Source organism: Phyllopteryx taeniolatus, chromosome 21 (assembly GCF_024500385.1).
Source record: "Phyllopteryx taeniolatus isolate TA_2022b chromosome 21, UOR_Ptae_1.2, whole genome shotgun sequence".
NCBI classification, from domain to species: Eukaryota; Metazoa; Chordata; class Actinopteri; order Syngnathiformes; family Syngnathidae; genus Phyllopteryx; species Phyllopteryx taeniolatus.
In genome coordinates, this window is record NC_084522.1 from 9,790,364 (window position 1) to 9,817,602 (window position 27,239).

Below are 27,239 nucleotides of genomic sequence, written 5' to 3' on the forward strand. Positions count from 1 at the left end.
ACGCCAAAAAGTGCCCTCAGCACCCCACCCCGTGTCGACATTTGGATTTAGGACAAAAACGTCCATCGGAGGATTATGTATGGAAGACGTCCACCGACACGTTCGTCAATTTGTGCGCGACACAAAGAATTATGAAGTCAGGGACAATGTTGAATAAAGGGAAAGGGAAGCATTTTTAATATACAGAACAAATCTGATTATCTCATCAATTGCTTTTTGTAATAGTTTTAGCTTTTGTAAAGAGACCTTTTGGACGCTGCACTTTATGGTACTCAAATCTTGACTTTCAGCGTTGTGTTAATTAAAAAAAAAAAAAAAATAAAAAAAAGGTACAATAGAGCTCACGGTAGATTAAACACAATATGCCTGTGTGTTTGTCAATAGTGTTGCTTATTTACCTGTGTCACATTGCGCAAAATGCCAAAGACGTGCACATGACATAAGGGCTTCTACTTTACTACGTGAGGATTCATCAGGACAGTTTTATGAAGACCCTAATTATCGCGATTTCTGCAGCGAGACGAGCTTTGAGAAACACTTTCTTGTCAAGGTGCTTTTAACAAACACTCAATAAAGATAATGTTGAGGGCAAAGGGGGCGCGTTATGATCATCACCTTTGCCAACACTGCATTTCACGAGTGCCATCATCGTTGTTGTTGCTAATATTATTGATGATGTTGCTTTCATGATGAAAGTATCACCATGGAAATATCTGCTCTGTAATTCTACACCAATCAAATGGGGCTTCAATGTTGGAGGTCAACTCTTTCAGTCGATATGCGAGCAATAATCTGCTTGTCAGGGGCACACAGGCAAACTCTCAGAAGAATACATGACAAGACAGAGAGGATGAACCATGCAACAAAATATTTACTGAATATGGACTGAATGTACTCACGAATAAATTTTTATCTCTGATAGATTCTGTGATTATTAACAAAACATCATTCTTGCTCGGATCAGTAGTTATATTATTATTATTGAGTTATTCAAGTTATTTATTAAGCACGGCAGTACAGGTTGCAAGAGTCATCGCTTAAGCTGCAAATGCAAAAACCTCACTGATCCACCTATCAGTGTTGGGGTTATATGATATTACTATATATTATTATGTTTTACAAAAAACAACACGAAGAACTTCAACCTAAAACAAAGGCAAACATACAGAAAAAGACTATTGAAAAAAAGGGGACAACACGTTTTACGTATAATTTTAACAAATGCAGTAGAGATATGGATTACATGATAACAGAGGGACACACTATTCTGGTATGAACATTTTTGAAAAGCTAAATGACGGCTACAATAGTTCTTTTATTGGTCCCATTCATGGAGGAAGTAGCTACACCGTGGGTCATAATAACTGCACATACAAAGTTTTTTCGATTCAAAATGCGACTGAAATTACATCAACAGTTTTGTAAGTGTAATACGCCACAAGAGGAATAGGAGAAAAAGTAAACAAAATGAAATTGATCTTGAAGGATTCATACAAAGGTGATGCATTAGAGAAAAGAAGCATCTTATGGCTTAATATTATGGTTTGATATATTGTAGTTGTCATCTTCTTCCTTCATTGTGGAAATGGTTTGAGTGCTAATATCCAACCCTTTCAAAGTAATAATGTTCATTGTGTCATTTCTCTCCATTAGTCTTTTCCGCTCATTCATTTCTTCTGTTTCCCTTTTTACCTCCTCGTGTTGCTCAGTTCTTTTGACTGACGTGGTCCCGTCTGCACAGTGACGCTGGCTCTCTTGTTTGTGTTTTAGGATCTGACTGCAGCACTGATGCTGCTCGTGGGGTCGACCGGATATGAGGTCTTGGCTGTTGAAGAAGCTACGGATGATGTGTTTGGGCAGGTCCAGCTGAGCTGACAGGGTGTGGACCGCCTCCTCGTCTGGGTTGAGGCCCACATCCTGGATGAAGCTCTGCAAAATGCCCAAGGCTTCATGAGACACTCGTAATCCCGTATGTTGGACTTCACCTTCGTTATCTGCCTGTGCACAAATCCCAAACCCATCACCGTCTTCATCCTTCAAACTGGGCCACTCCACTTGAAGCTTTTCCTTGACTGTTGCATCCTTTACGCTTTCTCCGCCTTCATCTACTTCAGTCACGTGCTCATTGCTTTCAACATTATTCACTTTCATAGGATAACTCCAGTCCACACCATAACTTCCATTGTCTCCTTCACCTCCTCCCTCAACCGAGTCCTCACCATTGCTACTGCTCTGGCCCTGCACACTGACTCTCAAAAGCCCCCAGTTGCTCCCGGTCTCCAGCTCAGCGGGTGATGCAGGTGCATGGTTGCCGTGGAGACGAATGAGGTCCTGCTTCTGGATGCAAAGGTTGGTGGGGTTGTAGATGGTGTTGCTGAGACAGCAGAGCGTTACGTTGATACTAGGAGAGGAAGAAACAATCAGTCATTACATTTGAAAAACAGTGACTTATTTAAGATGTTACATTTTATTGTCAACTCATCTAAATGCTGGGATTTAACCTCGTTTGATTTAATAATTCATAGCTAAAGCGACAGCCGTAGGTGGATTGTTTGAATCCATGATGTGATTAAATCTAATTAGAAAATAGCGCCAACATGTTTTTTTTCCCACCTTACCGGTACATTTTCATTGCCGAATAGTGTACGTCTCTCAGTGCAGTTCTGTGCAGGGGTGTTTATGCTCTCCTGCTCGTAAATTGCATCTCGTTCAGTCTGCGGCAGGCTTAAGAAACGGCGGATCATGCACAAGTTATCCCACAGGGTTCGGTTCTCTGGACTGGGATCTTCCTTCCAACGAAGCAGCTCACACAGCCAACCCTGTGGGCCAGAACCACATGTAATCTATAGCTTTGTAATACATTGGAAAATAACCCAAAATGCTGTGCAGTTATCCCTATTTTGCCTATTCACACCCTTATACATGCAATGTTTACATTGCTCGTGTGCAAGTCCATTTTATTTGTTTTAATGAAATGAGCAATTCTAGAAAATAACGTTCTCAAGCTTGTATTTGTAAATGGTCTGAAAGCAATTCACAACTAATATAGCCCCGTTGCAACACAAAAAAATGGCCCTTGCCCAACACCAGCACCCAATGCCATACAGATGCAAGGGGAAGATATAACAGAAAAGATCTAGCATGGATCTGCCTGCCAAACAGCCGGTTAATACAGAGAGACGAGGAGAGGGAGGGAGAGAGAAATAGCGAGGTAAATAAAAGTATTATTAGAATTAAAGCCATAGAAAAGAAAAGAAATAAAAACTAAGGAGTTTTGGACCACCTGCTTTTTTCCCCCCCATGATGACTGCTGAATGACCTCTATACATCTTTATGATAGAAGACAACAAGCAGAAGAGAATGAGAGAAGTGAAAAAGGAAGGAAAGAACATTCCCGCCAATCCACGCCGGGAAATTATCCTCCAAACAAAAGCAATAACAAGCTTATGGCGGCTGCCATAAAATATGAGAACGATAAACATTCATATCATGCTTGTGTGTATTTTGCAGCATACACGAATGCATGTGCATGCATGTGCTGTTACTTACTGTATACATGGATGTAAATAAATAGAATGTATATGTGAGCATTTGCGATTATTTTTGTATTTTTTTAATGGTAACTATTACAGTCATTACTTTTGACACAATAGCAGTCAGATGTACTAATGATAGTCCGCTGCAGAGTACAGCTGTCGCGTTTCAAATAGTAACTCCATGACAGTATATTGAGAACATAAGTGAGTACCTGACTCTTGGATGCAGCCACTTTTGCGAACAAAGCCTGAGAAACCTTGGCTCGCCTCATTTCATGCTGAATCTCTTCATAGATAGAGGAGCTGACATTGAGAATGCAACTATCTGTCCTCACACTTCTGTCTGTTGTAACTGGTGACAGTCTGGCCTACAGGAAGAAAAAACAATGTCACTGGATTTAAATATGTGCCACGTGAAAAGGGAATTAGCTGTTATAAACTGGGAGCTGGCCAAACTATATAATAGAAGTAATTAAAAAGTGCAACAAGAATGGTAATAGGATCCACTAATGGCCAAGTCACTGTTACCCTCATGGATTTTTATACATTATAAAAACACAATTTTGAATACGAGTTATTTCTATTTCCTCTCTATTGTTAACTTAAAACCCTTTGGATTTAAAGTTGGTTGTTTGCGACAGCCTTGACACGCAGTTTACATTTTTTGTGTCTCATAACAATAAATCGAGTTCTCACCTTGGGCAGTGAATAGTATCTATAATGTTGAATTTTTTATTCAATCACGACATTTTTTTGAAGGGGTTGAAGGTGTGATGAAAAGCATTTTATCAAGCTGTCCACTAGGTTGCGCAACTGTACTCTGTGCTTTCATCCTCCTGCATAATTAAAATGGTTTCTGATATTGTAGTGGTTCACTTGCCTGAATTCCGTGCAGACAGCGTCGGTTCAGTTCACACTCGGTGACGAAAATGTGAGTATAAATGGTTGTCTGTCGTTAACCTGTGATTGACTGGCGACTAGTCCAGGGTTGTAGTCTTTTGCCCAAAATTGTCTCAGTGGTCTCTGCAGGTGTAATCCAAATATTGTGGATGGTAAGTGTCTAGTAAATGATAATCAGACTATGCGACACTACTTGCTAGCAGTGACTTTAATTCTGATCGATGTGGAATTAGACGGGATTTTTTGCTTGAACTAAAGCCACCTATTTGATATGATTTTGCATTCATGACATGTTTTTATTTTATTCTTTTTTTATGTGCAGTATTAGGTTTAGCACCGTTTGTGAATGGACTGAGTTCACTTTTGGTCTCAGAAAATAGCTACAGTAAATTTTACACAAGAGCAACTTGTATGTGCATTGTTCACTGATTTAAAAAGCACTTGTTATATGTGTAATTGGCAGTTGCCATGGTAATGCAGCTAGGGAGTGGGCAACCTCCAATGAATCAGGAAAAGTGAGCATTTTAATGTGCTGATCGTCTGAATCAAGGTGTTGTTTTAAGAGGAAGCTACCAAACCGAAAGTTAAAATTTTCATTATTGGATTCTATTTGTGAGAGACGCTGCAGTTTTATACACAGAAAAGTATCATACCTTTGGCTGATACGAATGAATATTACATGTAATTGTTGTTTGCCATAGTGGTAGAGCCAAAGTGAAAGGGAGATACACCTCTTTTAAAAAAAAAAATATATATATATATATAATAATGATGTCAAAGTATTATTTATATCACAGTCATCTCTATTTGTTTATAGTGGGAAATTAAAAAAAAAACATTTTGGGCACAAACTGTATTACCCTATAAGTGATAGAGTATAATATTAAATAAATGAAACTAAGCCTGCAGAATAGTAATGTATACGCATTGCAGTGGCACACATAAATAAACATAATAAGCCCAGAGTACTGCAATATTTGTGCAAAACATTGGCATAATTACTGCAACTATTTCAGAGGTCTTTCACTGCGGGTTTGTGAGACCTGAGTGCATCTTGGTGGAGTGTTGTTGCAGCTCGGTGTAAATCCAGTCAGGCTTCGCTCTTTCTCCTCCTGGTAGAAGCGTTCTCTTTCTGCCTCGGGCAGCTGCAGGAAGCCGTGCATGGCCCGCAGGTTGACCAGGAGAGACTGGGAGGCATTTTTAGGGTCCTCCTCCTTTCGTAGAATCTCAGAGAGTAGGCCCTAGTAAACACGCAAGACAGATTCATTTAGGGACATATTTGTTACGATATATTAGATGCTTACTGATCTCTACTTTCTACCTTTAAATCACCTAGGAATTAAAATGAAATATTTCAAAATCTTTTGCCAAGAGGTAAGTGAGATGATAAACCCCTCAACCAATGATTTATTTAAAGACAGGACCTGTCCATTCACACAAGGAAAGCAAATGCTTGAATAATATATTCTATTATTTATTGTAATTAGGCCATTTGTTTAACCCAAAAGGTTGAAGAATGCTTATCTACAATTAAGTGCACCCAAAAAAAAATTATTCTAAAGTAGTAACCTTTTGAATATTTGGGTTGACACCAGTGATATTCTTGGACAATAAAATAAGGAAAGTTCAAAAGCTGTTCATTGTGAGTTTCTTGTCATGTTTTGTTTCTTCAAATCAATATTCACATGACAAAATATGCATCCACAGTTGGCTGCCTTGGCTTCTTGAACATTACATCATACGACACATTTAAAGTTTCTCCTTGGTGTGAAAGACCTATAAGACTTATTCAAAAGCCTTCCATATTCATCTCTAAATCTAATTTGGCCAGGCATGCCTCTGCAGTTGAGTATTTCAAAGCCGCACATAGTTGTGAGCCAGTTACATGCTGCTATTGTTCTGGGTCTTTTGTGGGTCTATATGCGTAAACCGTCAAACATGATGTGCAGAGTGGAGGGATTTTGTTCCTGAAAAATAAATGACATTTCATGCTAGGCGTTAGAAAGCTTGGGAGGAAACACACTTCCAAGTCATATCATCCTCAGATTCACCCACAAACCCACTGTCTTCCTAACAGAGTGGAGCCTTAAGATGACAAATGATCCCTCCACTACTAGATGGCATCTTGGAATAATGCCAACTTGTACGGATGACACTGGGGAACCCTGGAGCTGGCAGTCGGGAGACATGGGCATGGATAATAGCTAGCTCTGCTTATTGTGATGAAAATGATAATGATGATGATGATAATATTAACAAGCCTCCTTTGAGCCTCATTTCTCTGGGTGTGCTGGTGAATGTAAAGTGGCCTCAGCTAATGTGGCATTTTAATATTAGAGGCGATACGAGATTTGGATATGAAAATGAGGGAGACTGAAAAAAGAAAAGGAAGAAAGATTAGAAAACAGATTGACAATAAAAGGTCAAATGAATAGAAACAGATTGAGGGATGGCAAAATGGGGGGCTAGTGAAAAGGAATCAGAGGTGGAAAAGGAGAAAGGATCTCTCCAAGGGGTTGTGATTAGGTAGCCAGCAGCTGCTTCAGTGTTGGCACCAGATTTTTGCTGCAGAGAGCTGGCACAACCATGCTTGCACATGCAAACGGGGGAGGGGGCATTGCGGCAAATGCCACACCAAAGTGGCAACCATCTACGGCAGTGTTAACACCAAGTGGTATAGTTCAGTGTTAACTCTGGCTAACCTTGACCTGGCGTGCATTTCACCGTAGGTTATGAAGTCGGGACAGTGAAAATGAGAAGTCAACTAGAAAAATATCATTATAGAAGAAGAACGAAGAGTATTGCTGTTGGACTTGGACACCCTTTGAAGAGAAGGGATCAACAGTCCAGATTTTAATTGTAGGTACTTATTATTTGTAACGAGACACCATTTTTTTTTTAGGTGAGCAAATGTTTTGGAACAGAAAAGTAAAAACTATATAAGAATAATATGTAGGGGTTTTTTTTTTTTTTTTTAACTTTGTTAGCAATAACTACATCAGGCCAGTGACCCGATGACATCACCAAACTTTTGCATTCTTCTTCTTTGGCGCTTTCCCAGGCCTTTTACTCTCTTAACTGCCCTCCATCCATCCATCCATTTCCTGAGCCGCTTCTCCTCACTAGGGTCGCGGGCGTGCTGGCGCCTATCCCAGCTATCATCGGGCAGGAGGTGGGGTACACCCTGAACAGGTTGCCAGCCAATCACAGGGCACACACAAACAAACAACCATTCGCATTCACATTCACACCTACGGGCAATTTAGAGTCGTCAATTAACCTACCATGCATGTTTTGGGGATGTGGGAGGAAACCAGAGTGCCCAGAGAAAACCCACGCAGGCACGGGGAGAACATGCAAACTCCACACAGGCGGGGCCGGGGATTGAACCCCGGTCCTTAGAACTGTGAGGCAGACTCTCTAACCAGTCGCCCACCGTGCCGCTCTTAACTGCCCTCTTATCTAAAATAAATATCCACATCTAAAATACATACTTGATAGTGTTTAAGTCTGAAGATTGACTGTGCCAGTCTAAAACCGTCTGCTTCTTGCCCGTGATTAACTCCCTGTATTTTTGGCAGTGTGTTTAGGTCCATTATCCTACTGCATTAGGAAGGATGTGCCAATCTTTCTTTAAATTGACAAACAAAATGTTTCTGTAGACCGCCATCCTACATCATCCAGGAAGATTAAGGAGCTTTACATTGCATTGGTTAAGGTTCATCTTTGTCTCATCAACCCATAAAACATTGTCCCAGAGGTTTTGAGGCTCATCTCTGTAGCTTTGGAAAATTTCATCTTGGCTTTCTTATTCTTATTGTGAATGAGTAGTTTGCATCTTCTGGTGGAACTGCTGTACCTTTTTACAGTTTTCTTCTGAAAACAGTAGATTGTGTTACTTTCACTCCTGCCTTTTAGCGGTTGTTGCTGATGTCACTAATAGTTGTTTTAGGGTCTCCCTTTACAGCTCTCGCAAAGGTTCTTTGGTCAGCGGCTGTTGTTTTCCTTGGTCTACCCATTCAACCTCTGTTATGTAGTACAATAGTGGTTTCTTTCTTTGTGAGGACATCATAAATGGTTGTATTGTCTTAGGCCAGAGCTTATGCAATTGCTCTTATCTATCTATCAACTTTACAATTGCTTGTATTTAACGCATAAGCAACTCTGTTTTTCATGTTGGTAACACTTCTACCTGGTATAAATGTGTCTGATATAACCCTGATGTTGATTGAAGCCCTTTGAGACTCTTGTGATTAGATAAATGTGACTTGACTTGATATGTCTTCACAGGCAAATCCCCAACTGAAAACGACCATAGACATTCAGTGCTATTTATTGTTTGAATAATAGATGTAATAGGACACATCTGGGCAGTAAAACATAACTCGCATGTTTCTTACTACTTCAGTTCCATACTTTTGCCCACATGAAAAATGGGTCGATTCAAACGAAAGGTGCTATCCTCTTAGTTGTGTATTCATTCCAGATAATGTATATAAATCCATCCATCCATTTTTATACCGCTTGCCCTAATCAGGGCCACGCTGTAAATAAAAGCTGAAATATTGATATTGAGTCTCATTTGTATTTTTATGTCAAGCGCAAATGTATTCATCTACAGCAGAAATAAAGGAATTGGCAAACTGTTCCAATATTTTTGAGTCAGAGTGTATATTTCCTATCCATTACGCCTGTTGACAATAGAAACAAATGTTTCTATACTGCAACTGGGCATTAACAGGGCAAAACAAGTACACACATTCAACTGGTGCTGATTAGATGAAGTACTAAAACACAAGTAAAGTGTTGGTGAACTCACTTTCCCTCTTTGCATACCTGGGTCCTGTTAAAAGCCACTCGAGCAAAGATGGCTTGAGAAATTCCAGCTCTCTTCATTTCCTCACGCACACAGTGGTAGATGTCGTTCGGCACATCGACCAACCCCAGACACGACGCAGCCGCCGTCTGGTGTTGCAGCCCGGCGGTAGGAGATCCATCTGTGCCGCATTGGGCCTGCTGAGGGGCTTGGGGATCAGGTGCTTGGGCAAAGACCTTGGCAGGAGACCTCCCTACAGAGGGGTGGTTGAGATACTGTTGAGATGCTGGTGAAAGCCCCTGTCCTGCTAGCATGAGGCGCACAGCGTACTGCTGGTTTAGAATTTGAGTCATGACTTGTTGCTGAGATCTGTTGAGAGTCTGCGTTAGCAACCCAGAGTTGCCAATACTGTGAGGGGAGGCTCCAGTCACCATGTTGGCCATCCCTCCATGGAGGTAAACAAGGCTGGAGCTTTGATCAGATGCACTGCTGGTGATGGGCTGCTGAGTGTTGGAAATATGCGATGACTGGTCTGGGAAGCTGTCAATCTCTGGTGAAGAAAAAATGCAGTACAGACATATTTGGGCAATTGTTAACACAAAATGTAAACATTAGTACCATGAGTGCAGTATTTGAAGAGGGTATGTTCCAGTCATTCCAAATGTGTTTGAAGTTAGGTCTCTCAAGTTAATACACACTAAACAAGTGCGCAACATCAACAGAATTAGGACCCCAAAAGCAGACACGTGGTTAGGTTGCGTACATTCGATTTAATAACCAAAGTTGTATATAACATACGTGGAGAAAGGGGAACTAAAAGTGCACGTAACACGCGAGTACAAGTAGTAAAAGTACAAACCATAGGAGACGCTGACAAAAAGGTTAGCGTGAAACAAGTACCAACTATCCGGTTCTAAACTAACTCGGTGGACGGAGCCACAACAGAAGGATGACGCCAAGAAAAGAGGAAAAAAACTAAAGGGAATCTAATCCACACCAGATTAGAAGTGACTCAGGGTTTGGGTCAGACACAGAAGGTACCAAAACTAATACTAAGGTACAAGAAGCAGTAGTGTAATACGCATAGGTGTGGAACAACGAGGACCAATGGGAGAGAGCAATGCAATACAATAATCCGGCGCCCTCCTTCTGTTTCTGTTGCACCCAAATAACCAACTGATCATCATTGCCATCAGGTGTGCAACAGGAGACTCCGCCCACGAGCAGTCAGCCAGGAAACTGGAGACTGAAAAAGAAAAAACAGCAGAGGCAGAGAACGGGGACATGACATAAACTCATTCAACCATGCCTGGACCTTGCTTTATCAATGAACAAGGAGGTCTCCACTTCTGATCGATGGATCAATTTATTTTGAGACGTGTTTCCCCAAGATGTTTTTCATATGCTGTACAGATTCAGTGCAATTACAGTAGAGTCACTTACTGTTGCATTTGGATGTCTTGAAGTTTTTGTACCATCGTCCAAACTCCTGACATTTGGCGGTTGAGACGTTGGCATAGTAGGTGCAATTGACTATAGATGATATCATGCTCTGAAACAGATAAGGAAAGGAAAATAGATGCTCATCACATTTGCAGCACTCGTGGCTTTGTGTCAATGTGTCTCAGCTGTTCACATAGCTGATATTAATGAACTCATGTCTGTGTTATTACCAAAAAAAACATTAAAAAAACGGGGATAATAAAGATGGATATGTGTGTGTGAGCAGTGCACGGGTGCTTATGTGTGCATTCATGCTTACTGCTGCACATGTGCATGTAATCAGGGGTCATGTGAGACAATGTACATCTCTCGCTCTCTCTTTCTCTCTCTCTCATCTCTCTCTCTCTCTCACACACACACACACACACATTTTCCCTCAAGACCATCCTGCGCAATCTTTACATCTGATTACACCTTTCATCTTCTCATATTTATTTTAATCTGTCTTGCAAACAGGCAGGGGGGAAAGGAAGTGAGAGAGTGCGAGAGAGAGAGAGAGAGAGCAAAAGAGAAAGCGATAGAGATAGAGAGAGTGGGAGAAAAGATGGGGGAGGGAGGACTTTGCTCATCTTAGATCTTATCGCCAGCTGAGATGGAAGGAATATGAGGAAGACAGGAGATAGTGAGCAATTTCTCTTATCTTTTAGGTGTCCTAAACCTTGAGGGAATAACAGATGAAATTGATAATTTCTGGTATTTGTAGTTATGTTTGCAGTTGAGGAATGTTATAAAAATAAAAAGTAGGTGGCATTGGCATCGGCACCGTGATGGTCGGGCTAAGTTCGAGATAGTCATCTCAATCTCTTTCAGTCACGCACACACTCCCTCACACCTTATCTAGCGCCGCATCTGGACTTCCTGTCTAACTGTTGGCCCACACAGCCAGTCTCATTTGTCAGCGATAGGTGCAAACACACACAAGTGTGTATGTGTTTGTGTGCGTGTGCAAGTACCTGAGACAGAGGACACTCCTTGGCCAATGAACTCTGGTTCATGTCCTTGAGAAGTTCCTTCAACGAGTTCCGAACAGTCGAGTGCGTCCACTGCTCTGCTGGCAAGTCCTCCAGTTTCGGGCAGCTAGACAAATAACACGATTAAACCACCGCAGGCCATTTTTGATAGATGTATAGATCAAATTTGCGATGGGAAGTAAAAATACATTAATGTTGCCCAAGTGTGCACACCCTCTTATAACTGGAATGTGGCTGTGTTCAGAATTAACCAATCCCATTCAAACTCATCTTAAAGATAGAGTCTGCAGTTTTCATACTGCTAGCAAGATCTGAATGTTGCCTCACTTCATTCCTCCCTCCTCCCACGCGTCTCTGACCAAAACCATGCCTGTCACTAATGTGAACGTGCACGAGACGTGCAATCCACGAACATTTACCCTTGTTTTGTCTCGAGAGCTGCCCAATTCCTTCTTTTTAACTTTTGTTGCTAACTATTATCAACTATTACAGCCACCTGCTTGAGGATGCTCGGTCTTACAACAGCAAAGCTGCGGCGTGTGCTCGCGTGTGTGTGCACGTAAAATGACTGACACACTATTCGGTCACGCCACGGTCCCTGATATGCTGTTCCTGTCGCAGCAAGAGAAGTTTTTAAATAATACAATTAAATTAAAGGCACAAAATGGGGCCAGAGAGGGAGGATTTTTCAAAAGATCATTTTAATAATAGTGTACTGTCAGGTCGCACAGACAGTTTTAACATATACAGTATGACAAAAGAAAAGTATAAAGTTGTCATACACTCTTTGTGTTAATTCAATGTTATCAGGAATTCATTTTTACTATCATTATAATATGAATTCTCTGTGGCCACGTCTTTGCATGAGCAAATAGCAAAAGCCAAGAGAAAGCAAGCAGAATGTAAACAAAAAGGAGTTTAACGTACCTTTGCAGCTGTATTTTAAGCGTGATAACATGGTGGACATCCTGCAGCATCTCCGCCACCGTGGCATCCGGAGCATCCGTCACACTAGAAAGAGGCAGCGGGTTCCACCTTCCCACCTGGATCAAACCTGACACACACACAAATGCGCTACTGAGCAGTACTTTTAGAGAACGCTTGAAGGTTTCAAAACCAAGGTGATCCCTACTATGTGCATTAAAACAACCAGACTAACAGTATCTCCTCTCATTCCTCTGCTGTTGCCTCCAAGTCACTTACAGGCCCCATGACACTGCTAAACACCTACTGCAAAAGTCTTTTTTTAATGATAGGTTTTACTATTACCATTATTATCGTTTTTCCTCATAAAGCAGATAGCCTCCCACACAGACTGATTTGTTCGATTAAAACAAGTGTCAGTTTCACCCCAACTGTCGCCAAATGTTGTCTTTGCAAAAGCCTTCTTCCGAAAGACTCTCTCTAGACCCGTCATTGGTTACACCCGCATACTATAGCTAAAGATGCTCCGTTTTGTCATAGATTTGTGCCGCCGTAATCTGCAATGCATGAAATAGCAAATGTAGAACAAGAGATGTCTTTCGGACCTCTGGCCTGAGCAGCAGAGCAGTGTGAGTAGCCCAATGTCAGCAGGGCCATCTCGATCAGCTGGTTGAAGAGCAGATCTCGCTTGATCAGAACAAATTCAGCATGGTCTTCTTTCCTCTCTCCCTCCACTGGACTTTCCATGTGCTCCACCACACAGAAGACAGGCAGGGAGCTTCCTGACGTGGAAGTAGAGGATATCATGAAACTGAAATTAATATGCCTTTAAGTTACCCTTTGCAAAACAAAATATTGAATATTTGGACTGCACTCAAAATGAACTGGTTTCAACTGACAATGACAAGTTTTAAAATATAATTGCAACCACTCCTTTTTCTAACTATGATGAGAATGTCAAATCATTTTTGACATCTTGCTTCTGTGCATTAGACAATATGTATTTTCACCAAAAAGTAATACAAAGCAAGACATGTTTAAAGTGAAGCACTGCATTTTGTTCATAAGGCACAATGCCATGCAACGACACACTCCACAATCCTCGTGCACATGTCAAAAACACATGTTGCCTCAAAAACACTAGATTTTAAAATAAAGTCAAGGATGTCATAAGGTCTATGCCCATTTGTTTTCAATTTGATAGAATACATAAGCTCATAACATAGATATAATGTATATACACACATAAGTAGGTGTGTTCAAACGCATACTCAATAGACGCTTTTGTTTCTCTGGGGTTACCTTTTTCAGTTACTCGACTGTGGAGTGTCCAGCAATGTTATATCAGGAAATGAACACACGAGAAGCTTGGTCACACTGTATTCTTTGTGTTTCCTTAAAATGTTCGTCTCTCAAATCCTCCGCTCATGCTAGTGATTTTACGTTTTGCCATGTCATATATATATATATATAAAATTACATTGTACATTGTGGGCCATTATTACATTATGGATTTGTCTGTAGAAGCCCGTAACGTAATAACGGCCCATAATGTAATAAATGTGCCCTTTTTCAATGTAATAGGCCCATAATGTAATAATTGGCCAATAACGTAATAAAGTCCTGAACATGGGGAGAGGGAGAGGGAGAGCAAGAGAGACAGGCAGAGATGGAAAGCATATGCATTTCCACAGGTAAGTTCAATAAAGTGTTATTTGTACAGTATATTATTATTTTATGGGCTCAGTTATTACATTTGCAGAGATTGTTTTTTTTTCTTTTTTTGTTTTTTTTCTAAATCAGACCAGTAACTTAATAACGATCCAATATTTTACTGGCCCAAGATTTTTATTTCGTTAGTAGCCAGTTATTACGTTATGGAACTATCACATTTTAAAAAAGCGTACAAATATTATGGTATGGGCCTTTACGACATGATGTGTTTGCACATACCTCTTGGCTGATGAGAGCTCTTGTGCTGATGCCTTCCTGTGGTAGCTTTCTGGACCAGATACGGGTTTTTAGTCCCAGGACTCCCTTGCTTGTTCCTCTCCTGCACTGAGCATCCAGCTCCAGGTTGCTCCAGACGGGCCATCTTGGCAGGAGGGGGCCTAGGGTCTGCAATGGGATCGCCCTCTGGTTTCTTGGCTCCATTACACAGGGGGTCCATCTGTGGAGTCACGCTGCATACACACAAGACATTTGGATTGAGTGGACCAGGACTGTATTGCTGGTGAGCGTTCATGCCCATCAAATACACAGCATATTAGGTACACATGCAACACAAGACCTGCATTATGAACTTGCAGCAAAATTGTTGATGTAGCTTTTGTATTGCATCTCCGGCTATTGGATATGACTTCCATTGAAAATATTAGAATTGCATATAATGAGTCACACTACTTGGCTATGACCTTCTCTCGGATGCATCAGTTCGGTTCACAGCCAATAAAAGTGCAATTTTCCTGCTGTCGTGCAAGCGACGGGAATTCAAATCATCTGCAGTTTAATAGTCCCATCTTCGATGTAATTCCTGAAAGTTTAGTCGAAACCAACCTGTTTTAGTCCGTACAACGTGCACGCTCGACACACCGCTTCTCGGAATGCATGTCAGTATCAGTAGAATCGCTTCTCGGTCTAGATTCGTGCCTCTTGTTGTAGCAGCACCGATCGTATGATTAAACATCGAGACACTGACAGTCCAAGTAGTTTTACTGTACCTCCATATGCCCTCCGCATTGCTCCGTTCCGCCGCTCGGCTCCTTGTTGTGGTGTGACGATGAATGAGCGCGATGAGAATCTACTCGGACACTCCCGTGCAGAGAACAATACGTAATGCATGCACAGCCTGCAGTGTGCACCCTCTTATCGTATTTATAGGCGTGCACACACGGCCAGTTGTTTTGCTGGTTCTCCCCCAAAGACCACAGTGCACACCCGAGGGGAGAGAGAGAGAGAGAGAGAGAGAGAGAGAGAGAGAGATGCACCCACACGCGCACTCACCAGCTGCATTAACATATGGTGTAATAATGAATTCACTAGCGCGCCCCGTAAATGTATTAAATGTGACAATTGCGCATAAATCTATTTATTAAATTCTGCAGCATGCTGTGCACGCTCGTACTTATTATTGGCTTGAGGCTATTGGAGCTCTCCATGGTAACAAAGTGGATGAGAAGTAAACGTTGACTGTCATTAAATTGCTGACGTGATATTGTTATCTATAAAGCAGCCGTATTATTATTATTATTATTATTATTATACGTAGGTGTTGTTGAACGTTTAATATTATGAGTGTTAATACTGGTACAGTGGGAGTAAAAATTATGTGAACCCTACGTGAAGTTATTTCTTAAACGTCTACATAAATTGGTCATAAAATGGAGGCTGATCTTTCATTTAAACTACAAAAATAAACAAACAGAGGTTGCTTAAACTAACAACACACGAACAATTACATGTTCGTATTTTTATTGAAAATAATGTAAACATTCACAGGGCATGGTGGAGGAAAGTTTAAGTGAACCTACAGGCCACGGATTCTCCAAGTGCTAATCAGAGTCAGGTGTGAGGCAACCTGGAGTCCAGTCAATGTGTACCATGTCATGCCCAAAAGAGCTCTCAGAAGACCTACGGTTGAGAATTGCTGACGTTGTATAAAGTTGGAAAAGATTACAAAAGTATCCCTTAAAGTCTTGATGTTCATCAGTCCACAGTTATAAAAACTGTCTATGAATGGAGAAAGAGCAGCACTGTTGCTTCTCTTCCAAGGATTGGCCAGCATGTAAAGATGACTACAAAAGCACAGCGCAGAATGCTCAATGAGGTAAAAAAAAAAAAAAGAACCCTCGACTGTCAGCTGAATACTTGCAGAAATCACTGGCCGATGCCAACATCTCTGTTGACAAAGCTTCCATACGTAGAACATTAAACAAGAATGGGGTTCATGAGAGAACACCAAGGAGGAAGTTGTTGCTGTCTAAAAAACATTGCTGCGTGTTTGATGTTTGCAAAAGAGCACTTAGATGGTCCACAGCACTACTGGCAAAATATTCTGTGGACAGATGGAAACAAAAGTTGAACTGTTTGGGAGGAACACAAAACGCCATGTGTGGAGAAAAAAATGGCACAGCACACCAACATCAAAACCTTATCCCAACTGTGAAGCATGGTTGCGGGAGCATCATGGTATTGGGTGTGCTTGTTACGTCAGGGCCTGGACAGCTTGCGATCATTAATGGAAAAATGAATTGACAAGTTTATTATGATATTTTGCATAAGAACGTGAGGCCACCTTCACCAGAAGATGATGGGTGTTGCAACAGGGCAATCATCCAAAACACAGAAGCAAATCAACAACAGAATGGCTTCAGAAGAATGAAAAAAAAGTGTTCTGGAGTAGCCCAGCCTAAGTCCTGACGTAAACCCGAATGAGATACTGTGGCATGACCTCGTTAGAGCTATTCACACCAGACATCCCAGGAATCCTGCTGAACTGCACCAGTTTTGTAAAGACGAATGTCCAAAATTCATCCTGATCATTGTGCACTTCTGATCTGCAACTACAGGAAACGTTCGGTCGAGGTTATTGCTGACAAAGGAAGGTCAACCAGTTTTAAATCCACTACCTAGTTTTTCCTCGTTAATTGTTTGTGTGCTACTAGTTTTTGTAGACTCCGTTTGGTTATTCTTGTGATTTAGATGAAAATCAGACTGACCAATTTATGCAGAAATTCAAGACATTCCAAAGGGTTCACATACTCACTCCTCACACTGTATTTCACCAACAATATCATCGTATAGTATTAGACAATATTGATGTGGCCTGTTTACCACGCTACAGTACACTAAGGGACACTATAATACTGTACTTTACATTATATTATATTATACTTCATCAGTTTCCTGTACCATACTATACCATGTCTGTAGTGTATCACACAATAGTCACCTTCAATTATCTCCTCTTTCAGTCTCTGCTCTACTTTACTATACTATGCAATGCTATATAATGATATACTATACTAAACTGTCTATAATTTACTATGCTCATAGAGTAAGACACAAAAGTCGGCATAAACTATACTATACTATACTATACTAGTAATACAACTAAAATATACCAAAGTATATTATACCATGTCCATGCTGTATCACAGTATCCATCCATCCATCCATCCATCCATTTTCTGAGCCGCTTCTCCTCACTAGGGTCGCGGGCGTGCCGGAGCCCATCCCAGCTATCATCGGGCAGGAGGCGGGGCACACCCTGAACTGGTTGCCAGCCAATTGCAGTGTATCACAGTAGTTACCTACAATTATCTACTCTTCAGTCTCTCCTGTGACCTGTACCAAACAAAACGATACAATAGTGCACTACTAAACACCACAAAACTGCAAAAACTGTGTGTGTGTGTGTGTGTGTATGCGTGCATGTGCGTGTGTGTGTGCAGTTGTGTGTGTCTTGATGAACGACCAATTACAGATACTTAAGAACAGATAGCATGCTCTACTACTTTTAAGTAATTAAACAAAGTGAATTAGCAACCTCTCCAGCCAGAACGTGGCTTGGCTGGTTACACATCATTCATTGTGAGTAAAATAGAGAAAGACATCACTAATTTTGTGGAAATGTACAGTATGCGTTTTGTGTGTAAATGTACCTTAAGTTTTTATATGTCGACATTCTTTTCTCCATCATCTTGCTATTTTATTGCCGGCTTGAAGCGTTGTCAATGAGGCTGCCACGCTAAATGATAATTAAGGCCATTACACGCTTGCTGAGCGTGTTACCAGTGCATGGCACAGAACGCAGAGCACTGTAAGCCTCATCTCGGGAGACACCCAACTATTCACATAGTCGTGTATCTCTCCAAATTAGGTTAGAGTTTCATTGCGCCGCATTCACCAAGGATGTGATTATATTATTATTATATTATATATTATACTGTCATAATGTGCTTAGTGAGCCCAGTGCTGTTCGTTGGGTGAAGTTTTTAATAGGAACAAAACTTGAGTAGCGCATTTATTTTTTTTCCCGTTTTTGTATCAAAGCACATTTTCAAGTGGACCTCCCATTTCAACACATTCACAATGGCATACTTTTCAGACTGAGTAGCATTAACATTCACTATTCTTGCATGAATGCTAGGCGAGTGGTGTCCATCATTCTGGAACAGTGTGAATCTGGACTCATCAGAGCACATGAACTTCATCCATTGCGCCGCAGTCGTTATCGTTATCTTCCCTGGCAAACTGACACACTTTCTTCTTTTAATTGTCACTGATGATTGGCTTTCTTTAGGCAATACACAGCTGTTTAGTAACGATCCCGTCAGGTCTCTGTGGATGGTGCATGTGGAAATGCGCTAAATAATCACATTTGTGTTCAGGTTTTGCAATGTCAAAATGAAACTGGGCAAATCTTCTTGCTTTACACGATCCTTTCATACGTTGGACATTTCCATCTTTTTTCAGCAATCTCTTTCGTAGGTTTCTATCCTTGATACAGGAAAATGATTTGACCCTCAAATAAAATATTTAAATGACCTGGATTGTCTTCACCCATTGTTGGTTGAGTACCAAGAAGCTACTTACTGCATAAAACTGGTGCCAGTTGAAACATTTTGAGAAAAAAACCCAACACTAAATCCTCTGGAAGGTGCTTATTTTAGTATATTTTCCCAAGAATGCTACACTGAGCAAGTATACATTTAGTATCCAGTGACGAGTTTGAGTAAAGAGACATTCATTTTGTACTGCAACTGAACAACACGGGTAACAAATCAACCGTCACACTCAATGTTGCAGTCCAAACTGGGTAGTTTATCATGCAGGTGAAGCATCACTGTTGTCTGTTTTAATTGTATCAACTGACATGTTTGGAGCATTTTCTCTGTGTGCTCATTGCCTCACAGAGCCTCACCCCAGGCACTTGACTCATGCTTCTTTACATGTATCTTGCATGTGTTTGTGCAGTTGTGAGTTAGTGGTATATGCTTGGGCTTGTTTGGGGTGATCGATGAGTCACAGCTTTGGAGTGACCAATGACTTCACTTTGTCTAAATGACCCAACAGTCATAAGAAATTAATTGATATTGTGAAGGAGATGAGGTGTGTGGAGTGGGAAGTAGCGCAGTACAACTACAGGTGACACGGGGCGATTGTGATTTTGGACCCAAATACAGTACACTGGGAAAATTGGAAAGGATTTTAAGAATCAATTTGAGGTCAACTGTGACTGGTCAAATCAGAGCCAGCATACAGTTCAGTTAAGGGCAGTCAAATTCACACTTCACAGTCCAGAGGGTCAGGCCTTAAAGATCGGCCAAAGTGATGCAAGACTTTGTAATCCACACATAGCAGGTCTGGAAATGCTCAAATTTCACTGTTGTCTTAATCCACAATTCTCAGAGAGCAGAATGAGGAACTCAAACTCTTAGCAGAATCCCCAACAGGCAGGAAGAAGCAAATGTCAAAAGGCAGAAATCTCACTGGCTCAAGTTCAAGCATCCTGCTTGTATCTTGATCAAACACTCTAACAGCAATTGCATCATAGGGAGGTGTCACTGACTCTTGCTATGAGCACATGATTAGTTGACAGATTGGCTGACTAGTAGAACATGATTGGTTGATAGATTCGCTCTCTGGTAGAGCTCGATTGGCTGACGTGACAGAAGAAATGGCACACTGTGACAACACTGTGCTTTGTTACAGCATGTATTTAGGTAGATTTTTCAGGTATCTGTACATTACTTGAGCATCTATTTTTCTGACAACTTTTTACTTTTACTCGTTACATCTTGAAACAGATATCTATACTTTTCTACTCCTTACTTTTTCAAAATGGGCCTTTTACGTAAATAGAGAGAGGTAAAGTCAACTCAGGTTGAGATTTTGATCTTGGGCTCTTACAAGGCAAAAAAAAAAAACAGGTGCAACAGTGGTATGAAGAAACGTAAACCAGTGAGAATGAACGACAACGGCAACAGATTCAGAGAAGCAAGATATTCACCATCCATGGCCTTATTTTAGAAAACCTTTTGATGTTGTTGGCTCCAAGAATGATTAGTGGCAAATACGTTTTTACATTTATTATTATTATTGAATTAACAATGGTAGCAAAGCTATGGGAACATATTGTTTTGATAGCATAAAAGCTGAGTTAATAAAGGAGTTTTTTTTTCTCAATGTGCCAAGTTATCAAAACTCGTATTGTAATGTAATTGCATTGTATGCAATTGACAAATATTTTTACTCTCTACTTTTGTACTCAAGAACATTGTAGTGTCTGTACGTTAAAAAAAAAAAAACTTTTACTGAAATAAAGGAGTTGAATCACTACTTTTGCTTAAGTCTTTTGCCCCCCACAAGTATTTGTACTTCAAGTTAAAAGTATGAGTACCTCTGCCACCTGTGGTGTGTACTGTACTCTCCATAATATTTCTTTTTCAGATTGTACGGCCTAAGGAAACCTCTCTTCTATGTCCACAAGAGGACGCTGTTATACACCGCAAGGCCCAATGCTGTTTCGCCCCTGGTCACGTTCGAGTTTTTGTTTTTGTTATTTTTTTTCACCACCAGATGACGCTCAAATTTTGCGTGTGTGTCCAGCAGCTGTCCACCTGAGGACAGGTGTGTTTGCTTGAGAGAGAGAGAGAGAGAGAGAGAGAAAGAGATTAACAGTCCCACTATCAACACAAACATATTCAGGAGCCATCCATCTGTCTCCAAAGGAAGTGCATTAGTGGGGTCCACCCAGTTCACCTTTGACTTAAATATTAATGAATAAATTCTGGTCATGTTGCTATTGGGGGAAAAGCTGCTTATCCGTTGTCTTGGTTTTAAAATATGACAAAATATGATCAGTTACAGCAAATGACCATACAAGTCTCAAACTAATTAAAATAGTTGCATTGTGATGAATGAATTACATTGAAAAATCAAATACAGATTGAGTGCAGGTTAGATTGAATGCAGTGGCCATAACATTAGGATATCCAGGTGTATTGACCCTGCTATCATTGTGGTTAATGAGAGCTGCTCCCTGACTATTGAAACCTTTTTCTGCCATAATATATGCATTGACTGAACACTTTATTAGGCACACCTGACGGTGTCATTATTACTCAGCTCTATTTTATAAATACTGATACAGCCTTTGGGTGGTCTCTTAGTAGGCTGTGCATCCATTGATTTCATTATTTTATTGTGTGATGTTAAGAAAGTTAAACGCATGGCTTGTAGGGTATAAATCCATAATGTCGATACAAGTTTTTGCCTGCGACTTTAGATGTGTGCGCAGGCTGAGAAGTGAGCGTGATGGATGTCACCCGCCATTGCACGCTGCGGACAGACGATCATTGAAGCCAGTGACAATAATGCCACCCGCTGACAGGCAGCCTCACCCTGTCGCTTTCGTCCCGCACCTGTGGTGGGCTTCTCCCCCTCTTTTCATTTACGCACGCAATTGAAGCTCCAGACGCACTGGCGCGCGCACCTCCTCGGCCGAGCGTCGCGTATTGCGCTGAGTGGAGCGGAAAAGCGTCTTGTGCATGTAGCTCTGTCTACAACCTTTTAAAGGGCGCACTTCACACGTTAAGACGGCTTCTCTTCATTCACTTTAATGGGGACTTCGACATTAAGCAGGGAAAATGCCTGTGATGAAGGGATTACTAGCACCGCAGAACACCTTTCTGGACACTATAGCAACACGCTTTGATGGCACTCGTAAGTTGCCTTTTAATGATATTTCAACACGGCCTGAGTATTCTAGCTCTTCTTGATGATGTCTTGTGACTTTTGGAATGTTAGGAAATTATCCTTGCTGGGGTAATTTAATAACATACTGGCTGGAAAGTGACTATAGTGACGTGGTTCACATTTCAACGATGACTTATTATGGAATTGTGTTAATGTTTCGGTGTTGTTCATGATGCAAATACTTATTACATACTACATATTACTCAAATAATAACCAGGATGTTTATTTACTCAACTGCAGAGTGCCCCAGTCATTTATTGGAGGAAGTGTTTTTTCCCCTAATTATTATTTATGTGGATTTTATTAGTTTGCCTCAAATAGATAATAATTAAACAAAAGTATTTTTTAAAACGCAATATAATGAGTATGATATTTTTAAACAATAATTTACAAACAATATCACATGCAAAGTCAATTCCCAATGAGTGACGGTGTGAATGTTTGGCTGTCTCTAAGTGCTTTGCGATGGACTGGCGATTAGTCCGAGGTGAAGATTAGTCATATAATCAAAAGATGGATGGTCGGTAACTGAGACTACTTTATACTTGATGGGATTGGAGTTTGCCAAAAAGGTGAAACTGTCCTGTACAAAGATGAGACAAAACTGAACCTTTCTGACAAGTCACATCTGGCACAGGGTGTACGGAAATTGTTCCGGGTACAATTAAAAACTAAATACTATGAAGGCATTCTAAAACGTTGGGTGTCATCATCTGGTCTTGGGTCCTCCAAATTAATGACCCAAAACAGACAGCTAAAAACACCCAAGAATGGCTAAGAGACAGCCTATCAAACATGAGACAGCAGGAAATGCTTGCAAACGATGAGTGGGCTAAAATTGTTGACAAGGTGCATAAGCATAATTGAGAGTTGCGGAGTCCAGCGATTGCCTCAAAAGGTTGTGCGACTAAATATTAAGGGTACCATCATTTTTATCCAGGCCAGTTTCATTTTGCTGTTGTTGTTTCTTTGGGACCAGAAAAAAAGCATTGCCTGATTTTCATTAGTTAGTTTTCAGTACATTTTTGTTTAGCATTACTTTTGTCATTTTCAAATTCTTTCAGCGAGCATTGTGGGTTTTTCTTTCTTTAATGGCAGGGTACCAACAATTTTGCTTAAACGTGTATATTATGACATTATACCCATGGACAGTATTGTAATAATTTATCAGATAGAATGCATACAAATATATAATAATTATTTGTTTTTGGCATGGTGGAAGACTGGTTAGAGTATCTGCCTCACAGTTCTGAGGACCCGGGTTCAATAACCGGCCCCGCCTGTGTGGAGTTTGCATGTTCTCCCCGTGCCTGCGTGGGTTTTCTCCGGGCACTCCGGTTTCCTCTCACATCCCAAAAACATCCGTGGTAGGTTAACTGACAACTCTAAATTGCCCGTAGGTGCGAATGGTTGTTTGTTTGTATCTGCCCTGCACTTGGCTGGCAACCATTTCAGGGTGTACCCCGCCTCCTGCCCAATGATAGCTGGGATAGGCTCCAGCGCGCCGGCGACCCGAGTGAGGAGAAGCGGCTCATAAAATGGATGGATGGATGGATATTTGTTTTTGTACAAATTGCTCAGAATGAATCAATCAGTATTTTGTATATCACTGTGCTATTTTGTTGATGCTGCAAAGGTACTACAGCCACTCGGTTGCAAATTCTGTTCATCTGAGGTGAGGCCTTTATTTGTTCAGTCAGATGACAAACTTGGTGATTCATTGAAGCGCTGCATCTATTAGAACGGAGGCAGCTGTTGGAGGAAATACAGTCTCCATCTACCTTTAGGTTTAGACTGCTAAAGCGAACCCATAGTATAATAACCCATAGTTACCCTTCAGCACCATGGACAGAAACAAACAGGCTTCTGTATGTAAATCATACAACAAATAAATATCACTTCTGGAGCGGTCTGCACTTATTTTGTGAACCTTTTTACCTGAAAGACCCTGCAGGTTTGAAACAAGCAAGAACATCTATCAAAATGAATTGTACTGCAACAGAGGAATTTGTATAAACATCGGTCTACACATTATATTATTTAATGTTTTTATCAGCTGTTTCCCCTGAGACGACTGAGTCAGGAAGGCTTACGATATACAATTTGTTAATTTTGTGACCATTCTATCATATGCAAACTGTGTGTCCCTGTCTGGGCAAGGGATTTTCATTCAAGTATAAATAGCCTTACATTTAGAATTTTAAAAAATGCCAATGCAACCTTTGCGAGTTGACATTTTAGATCTTACACTTTTCACTTGAGTAAACTGTCCTGCAAGTCAACAAGAGATGATCATTTTTTGGCCTCATAGATGCAAAATGAACATAAGCTGTCACAATACTAAAATACAACGTGGTGTAAGTAAGACTAAGGTTAGCACTTTTACAGAGAATACAAACTAGGAAATCTGGGCAGTTAAAAGGTTTTACAAGCTGAATTTGCACATGAATGTAAGATGGCATATGCTAAATACTGCATGTCAAATAATATTGAAATACTATAACAGTTGTAAGAAAAGAAACACGTCACCACAGTATTTCCAATTCAAAGATACACCACCTGACCTCCGACACCATTCCCAACCTAGTCTTTATTTTTGTCTCCTTAACATTCTGCAGCTTCAGCATCATACAATGACTTAAAGCAGACGACGTGTGAAACTGTTACTTTTCCTGAGCAGCAGCTCCATTCTGACACTAGGGAATTGTTCCTGGCCGTATAGCACATTAGTTTGTTAGGAAAGTGTTGTCCTTGAGCAGAAAGGAAGGAAATTAACATTGGATTTGAACTGGAAGATGCGCTAGTGGCAGCAGGGCTTGACGGGACAAATGGGCTGTGATGGCCTTGCCAGGAGCAAATCGAAAGGGGTTCACTGTTATGCAAGCCCCCTTCGCCATCACCTGAAGCCCAATCAAGCCGGTCACATTTGGACACAACATGATGGATGCAATGGATGCAAGGCTTTAACTGGAGAGTTTTTCTACGTATACTGTACGAATTGATAGTTTCTGTGAGTTAGTTGCTTGAATCTAAAGTATGTTGGGTGTAACGGAACTAGTGGCAATACAGCCAGTGTTTTAAACACACACACTCATTATATTTTTTATTGAGCGCTGTGAAACGGCACTGATCACTACATGCTCGGTGAAATAACACTGATGAAGCTTGATGCTGAAATCTATAAGCTGTTTGAATGCGCAAGCCACTGGAATGAGCAATACTTTAAACTCCTCGAAGGATGCTTTTCTGATAAGAATCACAGCTCAGTTTAGCACTAATCAAAAGACCATGAGTCCGCCACTGTATGTATACATATATACATCATCAAATTCCCTTGTAAGTTACTTTCAGGCTCATTATTTTGGTACAATTGAATGTGTTTCTAGCTTGAAAATGACCAGACAAAACAAGAAATATTTAGCACCCATCCATCCATTTTCTATGCCACTTCTGTTCAGGGTCACTGATTGTTTGGATGCTGTATTTATTTATGTTTCACACAACGTCCCAACTTCATTGGAATTGGGGTTGTATAAAGCTGTAAGCAAGAGATATTAAAGAAACGGTGCAGTAACACACATAGACAGACAATATAACAATACTCACAGGCATACACTCATTTTCCACTGCAAAGAAACTAATAATATTACTGCAGTTTACAGAGTTACAGGAGTTGTAAAACCATTCTTTGTTTGTGCCTCCGTGACTGTCTGATACTGTTGCCCACACCAGAAGGCGTCGCAAAGAATTTGTTATGATGAAGTGTGTAATTCTTTTCATTCTGTTTAATTAGGTGATTTCTATGTTTTTATCAAGTAAAATATTACAGTGCCTGTAATAGTTGTCACAAATAGATGTCATCTGATGTTTCAATAGCAGAAAGTAAATGCACATTGACAATGTGGAAAAAAAGGCCTAAAAGGAAGATGTTAGGATGCAAATGTAAGTAAATGTCAGGCCACTGCAATTATTATTGCGTCTTCATTCTTTGCGATACGGACTCCAATTGCTTCTCCGTGTGTTTGTGTTGGTGTTATTACTGCAATAGCATCAGCAGAGATTACTTGCTGTGAAGCAATAATGTCATTCATTGGAGAGCTGGAGTCCATATTAGACCCCCTCCAGCCAAATCTAACTGACACTTTATTGTAATCGAGGCTTGAGTAACGTCTCCTGCAGTGCGCCTCGTGTATGCGTATGGCACACTGGACCGCTTGTTGAGATCTTTATTTGATCACTCTGAGCTCCACTTCCTCTTTTACAGGTACTTTTCCTTATAATTACGGACAAAAAGACTTTAGAGAGAACTTTTGCATTTACGGGGAGGTTGTGGTGTTTGTTTGTCAGAACAAAAACAGTCAGCGCATGTGTGCAAAGAGAGATGAAGTCACCGAGGACCAAAAAGTAAAGCGAGATGCATTTTCAGCACTTTGCTTTCGGGCGTCATCGAACTCGCTCTGAGTGCGCGTGAAAGCTCATTTGTCTCTGTCTTTGAATAGAAGGCCACAGAAGAACAGCTTTTACTCTCCCATGAGGAACTTTTGTTCAATGCAGCACTTCTAATTTAGTTGTTAATAAGGTTCTGCGGGGATTCCGCTTTATAATGACCACTCCTTCCACCCTTCAGAAGACTGCGTAAAAACTCATCAGAGTATCTCGGACAATAAAAGAATCCACCTGCCTTACATCCTTCCATTGGAGATTGAGGTGTTGTGGTCCCACTGACTCACTCTCAAATGTAACCTTACGACCCACAGAAAAAAAGAGTGGGAACTCATCACTAAGTGTGAAATTTAGTCCATTTTTTTATCAGGATTTGCTTCAAG

General features: G+C 40.7%; 2 protein-coding genes across 2 annotated transcripts in view; one reads left to right on the forward strand and one right to left on the reverse strand.

The window, feature by feature from the left end:
- Positions 1–212: 212 nt before the first annotated feature.
- On the reverse strand, positions 213–15,586 carry satb1a (SATB homeobox 1a). The gene is given in 12 exon segments (XM_061759728.1): positions 213–2,298; positions 2,300–2,401; positions 2,619–2,819; positions 3,749–3,904; positions 5,480–5,677; positions 9,273–9,802; positions 10,696–10,804; positions 11,709–11,832; positions 12,654–12,780; positions 13,256–13,432; positions 14,604–14,833; positions 15,371–15,586. Coding segments are annotated over 11 exon segments (2,715 nt in total). The 5' UTR covers positions 14,821–14,833; positions 15,371–15,586; the 3' UTR covers positions 213–1,524.
- Positions 15,587–22,194: 6,608 nt separating this feature from the next.
- kcnh8 (potassium voltage-gated channel, subfamily H (eag-related), member 8) overlaps positions 22,195–27,239 on the forward strand; it is a 41,262-nt gene continuing 36,217 nt past the window's right edge. The window contains exon 1 of the mRNA XM_061759765.1: positions 22,195–22,379. Within this exon, the coding sequence (XP_061615749.1) occupies positions 22,304–22,379 (76 nt within the window). The 5' untranslated portion in view covers positions 22,195–22,303. The remainder of the gene's footprint in view (positions 22,380–27,239) is intronic.